Source organism: Notolepis coatsorum (genome assembly GCF_963971535.1).
Source record: "Notolepis coatsorum genome assembly, chromosome: 13".
Classification (NCBI taxonomy): Eukaryota; Metazoa; Chordata; class Actinopteri; order Aulopiformes; family Paralepididae; genus Notolepis; species Notolepis coatsorum.
The window spans coordinates 29,855,719-29,864,724 of NC_140177.1; the positions used below are offsets into that span (position 1 = coordinate 29,855,719).

A 9,006-nucleotide genomic window follows, 5' to 3' on the forward strand; every position below is an offset into this window, starting at 1 on the left:
CTCCATATAGACACCGGTACAGGCTAATCTTATTTTTTTTTTTTTTTTTTTAAATATGTTCAGAGTCCATATTTCTTCCCCCATCTCAGCCTCAGAGAATCACGGCTAGCAAGGGATTGAATACACAAACATATATATACGCTAACTCTATGGAATTTATTCAACCTGAGCGCCGCACACAGCGAACATCGTCTCCATCTACGGGGAAGACAACGCTTGAAAACACCCGCCCCCATCTTTCCTGTATTTACTATTGTCACTCCTGTAGAATCCAACATTTTAATCTCCAGAAGGAATAATGAGAAATATTCATGAAAGTGGATTAACGCGTGTTGCGTGGCTCCCCCGACTTTGACACATCAAATGACAATCGCACCTCAAACGTGCCTTTCATGTACAGTAACGCTGTGAAGACGCATTATTAAGGCGAGGGCGTCCGCTCATTGATTTAATAGCATTGACTTTATGTGGAAAACAAAAACAACTTGCAAGCAGACACCCACACACGCAGACACCCACACACGCACACACACACACACACACACACACACACACACACACACACACACACGCACGCACACACACACACACACACACACACACACACACACACACACACACACACACACACACACACACACACACACACAGACAAACACACACACACACACACACACACACACACACACACACACACACACACACACACACACACACACACACACACACACACACACACACACACACACACACACACACACACAAACCAACTTGCTTTAGTTGTTTATCCCTCAGAAACTCCACCGTGGCTCCGTGGGGGGGTAAAATAATTGGGGACTGGCCTGAGACCGAGAGACTGGTGTGAAAGAGCTAAGGGTCTGAGCGGAGACCGAGAGACTGGTGTGAGACAGCTAAGGGTCTGACCTGTTAGTTGGTTGTCACCGGCCGCCGGGACGATGCGGACGTAGGGGGTAGTGAGCTGAGTCACGAGTATGGCAGCTGAGTAGAGTCAGTGGGTCCAGGATGGCATGCGATAGAAAGATAGAGAGAGAGATAGAGAGAGAAAGGCAGAGAGAGAGAGAGAGAGAGAGAGAGAGAGAGAGAGAGAGAGAGAGAGAGAGAGAGAGAGAGAGAGAGAGAGAGAGAGAGAGAGAGAGAGAGAGAGAGAGAGAGCCAAAACACACACCGATGCAACACAGAAGCTGAAAAAATGGCCGTACAAACATTTCCCATCATCGTCTCATGCAACACACCACCGGCAGAGGAAGAGACTCGTTACTGTATTAGAGAGCATTGTCAAGTTGTTAAAAAGAGCAACAGTTTCAACACAGGTTACACATCCTTCATTGTAAGCCTAATATGTTCCATTCTAGTGCACAGTACAGTTTTGGAGGACTCTAGTGTGTGCAGGTGGATTTGAACGTAACTGAGCCATGCAGATGGAGATATCTGTCCACAGAGTAAATCTAGAGCGGGGCAGCGTGTGGCTCTGTATCAGACGGCCAGTGCTTCAGAGCAGCGTGTGGCTCTGTAGGAGAAGGCCAGGGCTTGTGACAGCGGCCTCCCAAGGCCTAGAATAGAGTGTGACTAGGACTCCCTCTGGCCTTATCAATCCTGCTCTCGGATCAATAGTGCTTAAGTTGCTTCACCCTTAATGTCTGGAACGGGACATATATACGTGCAGCATAGCTAAGTGCCCGCGGGTCTGCGTGAGCACATGGCTCTCTCTGAGTGGTGTGGAAAAAAACCAAACACTCGTTTCCTGGCTGATATGGGGGGCGGTAGATGCTAGATTGGACGGGCCGGAAGAAAATGTTTACATTCATTTTTTAAAGTAGGTGGGAGTGGTTACGGTGATGGTTAGGGATCGTTTTCATTTGTATACGCTGGTTTTTCATTGAGTTCAAGACTGTCCATCATTTAATTCACAGGTTAATCTGGTTAGTTCTCAGAAAGCATGTGCAGGTGATGTTAGAAGATAATAGCTACAGTTGCAGTATAAAGCATCTGGTCCTACCTTTGGTGGCTTACACGGACACAGTCGATTTTAGTTCCTGCAGGAATAGAGAGAGAGAGAGAGAGAGAGAGAGAGAGGAGAGAGAGAGAGGGACAAAGAGAGAGGGACACAGAGAGAGAGAGGGACAGAGAGGGAGAGAGAGAGAGAGATAGAGAAAGAGATTTGATTTTATAAAAAACTTTATTTTTTACTAAAACTACACAAGATACAACAAAACGTTCAACATAAAAATACTCTACAACTCAACAAAACACAAGAGCAAAAAAAAAAAAAAAAAAAACTGAAACTGAACCAAATGTCACTTTCCCCCCATAGGGAAAAAAAAGAAAAAAAAAAACTCTAAATGATCCAAAGTTCTGGGTGTGTCAGAGAGAGAGACACTGGATAGGCACTGTAGAAACCTTAGTCTGAGACGAGCGTCTCTAGCTTCACCTTTCCCCTTTTGGTACAACACATCAGCCTTTGAGTGTGTCCGACAGACTCCAGTCAAAACCGATCCCGTGGATAAAAAGGGCCGCTCTTCAGCCGACCCTCCTCCTTCAGCCTTACCATAATATGCTCCTACCGTCCACCAGTCGTATATCATATGGCATCGATGATGTCGGGGGCCGAGAACAGAGCATGGGGACCGAGATGCACTCTGGACCGACATCCTCATTAGACAGGTTGTTACCCCCGCCTCCCCGTCCGAGGCCGCCTTTTCCTTCCTGGTTCAGATGCCGCTCCAACCTCACCTCCCCACTCCCCCGTGCGGAGACTGGCAGCCCCCAGCGACCTCCCATCAATCAGTCTGATTCGAGAGCACAAAACCCTGATGAACCCATTCCGAACATAGGGTAGAAAGTAACCAGCAAAGTCGCTTTTCCATCATCCTCCGAGGCTGAATCATGAAACTGTCCATTTCAGCGTAGAACGTGATGAGCCCCACAGTCATACCTCCCAACCCATGAAAAAGGTAACGGTGCCGGTAACATAAAAGACGGTAGAGATAACAACCCCCATGACGACTCTGATGAAAGGTTTGCCGAAGGAGTATGGCTCGGCCTTCCCATCAGGCATGAAAACGATACGCTCCGCTCCTGTCTCTGAATCCTCCATAGTCCCAGTCTCTACAAAGTCCCACAACTGTATAAGAGTACATGAGATGAACAAAAAATGTCTCAGCCTCCTCGCCCCGGTAGTGGGACACCTTGAAATGTCCAGCCCTAAGTGACAACACACCAGTCCCTCCAATAAAAAAAAAAAAACTCTCATTTAGAAAATAAAAAAGGTAAAACAAAAAAATAAATAAATAAAACAAACAAAACTACACCGATTCCACTCCGTCCACCACCGTACTAGGGCCCCGCAGTACCTTCTGCACATCTTCCTCATCCTGTATAACTCTGTGTCAACAAAACGACCATCTCCTTTAAACCTCATATGTTTCTTTGCTGCCAAAAACAAACAAAACCTTATCTGGAAAAAAAATTTCCACCTCTACTCCCTTCCTGTTCTTTGTCACCTCTAAAAACAGTTTCATTGCACCCATTGTATATAAAGCATCATCTGAAGTTTCAGAATCATCGCTCACATAATCCTCATCCCCACGCTCGCACATCTCCACCCCCCATAAACTCCCTTGTGTACTCCTGTGTACTGCTGAGTTCCTCCGTCACACCTGTCTTCTTAGCTTGCGAGCTTGACAACCCAGCTACTACAAACTCCTCTTCTGCCCAACAACCTCCACCCCCCGTCCCCCTCTCCCATGTCAATATCCTCCACTTCCTCCACCCTGACCCCCTCAACTAAGTCCCTCGACCCTGTTCCCTCAACAGCTACAGCCACCCAGGCACACTCCCCTCATCCGTAAACCTCCCTGCCACCACCCCCCCCCCTCATTTTCATCCCCTTTTCCTGTCCCTTGTGTCTCAACAGATCCACCCTCCACCTCTGTAATCCTTCCTGCCACGACCCCCCCCCCCCCCCCTCATGTTCATCCCCAGCAACTGTCCTCAGTATATCAACAGGTCCATCTGCCCCATATATTACAACAGGTCCCCTTGCCACCTCTGCAATCCCTCCTGCCACGACCCCCCCCCCCCCCCTCATTTTCATCCCCAGCATCTGGCCTTTGTTCTTCAACAGGTCCATCTGTCCCTCTTATGTCAACAATTCCACTCTCACCTGGCTATCCAACACGTCTTGGTTTACACAAGCTCCTACCACCACCCCCCCCCCCCCCCCCCCCCCCCCCACATTACCATCTCCACCATTCTTTCCCCGTGCTACAATCCCCGCCGAAACCACCCCTTCCATTCCCTTATCACTTCCATCTGGTACAAAAACCTTCTCAGAAACCTCCCCACTACCCTCATCCCCCGCCCCCCCCCCCCCTCAACCCCTCGATTCCCACCCCAAGCTGTTCTTCATTCATCTCGCACCCTTCCCCATCATTTTCCCCCCTGCTCGGCCCCTCCCCAGGGCACGCTTGTCTCTGATGCCCCTCCTTTCCACACGCAAAACATCTCATATTTTGTGTTGTCGCAAAGATAATGTACTCAAACCCGTCTATTACTACTTTAAAATTAAGATCTAACTCATCATCACGTCTGTTCATTACAATGAACGTCTGCTTCGGTGAGAAACCACATGCTTCAGTTCCGGTGCCTTGAAACCTGAAGACACTTTATTCAAAGGAGCCACCACTTTTCCAAACCTTGCGAGTTCCTCAATATCAGATCATCGCTCACCAACGGAGGAACGTTTGCCAATGACACCTTTTTTGCCGAGTTGTGAGCGGCAACACAGATACAAAAGTACCATGTATGATCAAACCGTCCGTTATCAGTTGATTAACTTTAATCAAATCATTCAAGAATATTACAATCCCCCCATTCATACGGCTGCTGACTTAACGGCCGCAGCTCCCACTTTCCCCGCTACAGCTAGACTACAGTCTTCCACCGAACACGGAAAAGCCGGCGTGACTTTGAAACCATGTTTCCTAGTTAATTTCGCGAAATCCATGCCGCCGCGACAGCAGTCAGCTGCCAAAGCGAACACTGACAACGCTATCAGCCCACCATTAACACACAACCAGTCGAATTAAAACCCAGTCTAATTCACAATTTGACAAACAACATAAAGATAGGAAAAGTTTAGAAAGACTCACGCGTTCCACAAAACCTCTCGGCAGCACCACACTCAAACCACCCCGCTCCCACCATCCACACGCATGCGCACAGAGAGAGAGAGAGAGAGAGAGAGAGAGAGAGGGACAAAGAGAGAGGGACACAGAGAGAGAGGGACAGAGAGGGAGAGAGAGAGAGATAGAGAAAGAGAAAGAGAGAGAGAAAGAGAGAGAGAGAGAGAGAGAGAGAGAGAGAGAGAGAGAGAGAGTGGGGACAGGAGAGAGAGAGAGAGAGAGAGAGAGAGAGAGAGAGAGAGAGAGAGAGAGAGAGAGAGAGAGAGAGAGAGAGAGAGAGAGAGAGGAGAGGGAGAGAAACACAGAGAGAGGGACAGAGAGAGAGACACAGAGAGAGAGGGACAGAGAGGGAGGGAGAGAGAGAGGGGACAGAGAGGGAGAGAGAGGGGGACAGAGAGAATGAAAGAAAGAAAGAAAGAAAGAAAGAAAGAAAGAAAGAAAGAAAGAAAGAAAGAAAGAAAAGAAAGAAAGAAAGAAAGAAAGAAAGAAAGAAAGAAAGAAAAAGAAAGAAAGAAAGAAAGAAAGAAAGAAAGAAAGAAAGAAAGAAAGAAAGAAAGAAAGAAAGAAAGAAAGAAAGAAAGAAAGAAAGAAAGAAAGAAAGAAAGAAGAAAGAAAGGACGGTCAGATATGAACATGATTTCATATCAAAATACCACACTTTTTCCAGACCGTGATTTTGTGACTGTAGATTTGAAGATTTCGGTTGTCTGTGTTTGGATAGTGGTTGGGCAATTTGACCGTCACCAATATCATATCACTCTACAGCCCAAGACTATTCTGAACAAGTATCACTATCGGGACCTAACAATGGTCTCTAGCTACACACGCATCAGCCCCATTGTTACTAAGCTGAAAGAGCTGTACCCTTCCTGCTGACTTGAACCTGTAAGTCGCGTTGGATAAACGTGTCAGCTAAATGACTCAATGTAACCAAACCATTCAAGCCTGGCAATGATCAATGAAACATTTATTTTCCATATTTCTCAACTCTTTCCAGACTTACAGTAGGAAGAAAACCACACACAAGGGCGACAGTGGCTCGGGAGGTAGAGCAGTCGTCTGGTAATCCGGAGGTTCCCGGTTCGATTCCCGCCCCTCCCGGGCAGCGTGTCGAAGTGTCCTTGAGCAAGACACTTAACCCCTAGTTGCTCCCGATGAGCAGGTTGGCACGTTGCATGGTTGCCTCCGCCGTCGGTGTGTGAGTGAATGGGTATAATGTGAGGAACAAATTGTAAAGCGCCCGTTGGCAGCACGGCGATGACACCCCTGTGATGACACCCCCGGTCGGTTTTCTCCCCTTGCTGTCCCCTATCATCTGTCTAGGCTCAACGACTGTGACAGAAAGAAACTCAGAGTTAGGAGGCAGGAGAGGGACCGCCGTGCAGATTAGTAGTGTTGAGCTGCTGTTGATTTGTCAGCCAACACTGATCTGTCAGAACAGAAGCCCCGTGGCTCAAGGTGATCAGTCACTGTGGACGATCCCCCAGACAGCCGAGCCACACCGAACCAAACCCCCGCCAGCCCCCAGCGCCGTGACAGCCGAGCCACACCCAACCAAAACCCCCGCCAGCCCCCAGCGCCGTGACAGCCGAGCCACACCCAACCAAAACCCCCGCCAGCCCCCAGCGCAGTGACAGCCAAACCGAACCAAACCCCCGCCAACAACACACCGCCTCCGTGATGTATGGGGGGGGGGGGCTTGTCCCATTTTAAGAGTTTGAGCTCTGACAACAAACTTTTCAACAACGACGACTCTGTGACAGGAACACCAACCACCCAAGGTAACGCCTGAAATTTCAAATGTGACAACAACCTTCAACAATCGGAAAAATAAATAATAATAATAAAATAAATATCAGACTGCAATCTCTGTTTGTGGGACATTGTCGCCTACAATGGCCCCTGTTCACGGGAATCCGAGGACGGAGCAGGACTAAGTAGTGAATTATAGAACACAAAGGACATGAGCACTGTGTCCCTCTCTTCAGTCCTCCAGTAGGCAGCGGGAGCAGAATGTGGAGATGGAAAGTTTGGAGGCCACACAAATGGTGTGTCTGAGTCGAGTCTCAAGTCTTTGTGTGCGACAGGGCGACTCGAGTCCCCGTCTCTGGGTTCTATGCTCTGACATTGACAGACTGCTGATGCAGGTAGAGAGAGTGCACAACACTGGATTTTCTCAATATCTTTCTTTTACCTTGAAGGGAAACAACTGTCTGTGTCACGTAGACAGAGATGTCTAGAAGGGAAAGGATGTTCTTTTTCCGTTGTGTTTGTGTTCAAGGAAGGATCACTTAACCCAACCGTTCAATTCAGACCGTTCTCATTCACCCCCCGATGGGAAAGCAAAGTTTCAACTGAGTCTCGACAGACCAGAACACTTTTCCTGAGTCTTTGCATTCCATCGTCTTTCAAGTGTCATTTCTATTCGCCTCTTTAAAAAGAAAAGACGAGCAGGCATTGCTCAAGGCGAGCTTCTCAAACTCAATTACCAAGCGCCCAGAGTGAAAAATACAGATGAGTTTTGCAGGCCAGACACATAACAATGCTTAGAAAAAGGTGCATTTTCCTGACGTCGCTAGCTTATTTGGTAATTTTATTTACCTATTCAGGTTGTGCATACCAGCTCAACATGTTATTGTGAATGCACTCCTGTTCATTCTCTGGTGCCCCAATGAATACAAGGAAGGCTATTGGTTTCATTTAAAGCTGAGTAAGGTGGCATGCTTTATGGCTATTGGCTTATTATAGATTTATTGACATTTAAAATACTTATATTAGTTTTCAATTCAATATTCACCTGCAAAGGTTTGTTACAGTTAATTAGCAATTAACGCTAAACGCTGGACTTGGAGAAGGAGGGGGACGCGTATATACACGCACACCCACAAAAAATCCCTGTCCTCGCCATCTCTCTTTACCTCAGCAGTCACTTGTCTTGCACAAAACCAATCATTTCAGAGTAGGTGTGATTAATTGGTTGCATGGATTTGCAATAATTCACTTGATACCATAAAATAAGACGCAACCTAATAATACGGGAGAAACATGGCCTGAGTCGAGTGGAAAACGGATGACTAAAGAAAGAGCTTTAAGAGGACTGAAGAGGCACGCAGAATTGTCAAGGAGAATTTTCAAGGACACCTCTCATCCCAATCACGGACTGTTTGCCCTCCTCCCCTCTGGGAGGCGCTGTAGGAATCTCTGTTCCAAGTCAAGCAGGCTCAGGAACAGCTTCTTCCCCTCAGCTGTCATCTCTCTGCGTAGTTCACCGGCGGCCATCTTGCTACAGTTAACTACTGCTTTAAGGTGAGTGATCTGCACAAACAAAAATACTCTTAACTCGCTGAATCTTGACGGATTTCCAAACGGTTTGGTTTATTACAAACGTTATTAACGTGGCTATGATTCTTGCTTGGAAGAATTTTTATAAAAAAATTATTTTCATATGAAAGTCCATTATAAGTATGCAGTATGATAACTACATCTCTGACATTTTTAACAAACCAAATGGTTGAAAATGTAGCAAGAAAGCTATGGTTATTTCAATAGTACATGCACTATAGACATTCATGTTATGAGTGGGCGTGCTACCCTGTAGCAAGATGGCCGACATATGGCAACGTCGGTCTCCGTTGGCCAGCAGTGCGGGTGAGTCATTTAGTCTTTATATATATCTATGACGAAGACAGCCCCACCCCCATACCATTTAACTCTGAACACTGAACTCCATTGCCTACACTCTAGGCTCTGTTACCCATAGGCCTACAGCACAGACTCTGAACTCTGTTGCCTATACTCAATT

The 9,006-nt window shown here is 47.1% G+C and overlaps 1 protein-coding gene across 1 annotated transcript in view; it reads right to left on the reverse strand.

The window, feature by feature from the left end:
* The window catches only part of LOC311239309 (receptor-type tyrosine-protein phosphatase mu-like), a gene marked incomplete at its 5' end in the record, with an annotated part of 199,428 nt that overhangs the window by 135,435 nt on the left and 54,987 nt on the right, over positions 1 to 9,006 (reverse strand). Inside the window, 3 exon segments of the mRNA XM_084327615.1 lie at positions 925 to 999; positions 2,018 to 2,027; positions 2,029 to 2,054. Coding sequence (XP_084183741.1) covers positions 925 to 999; positions 2,018 to 2,027; positions 2,029 to 2,054 — 111 coding nt within the window.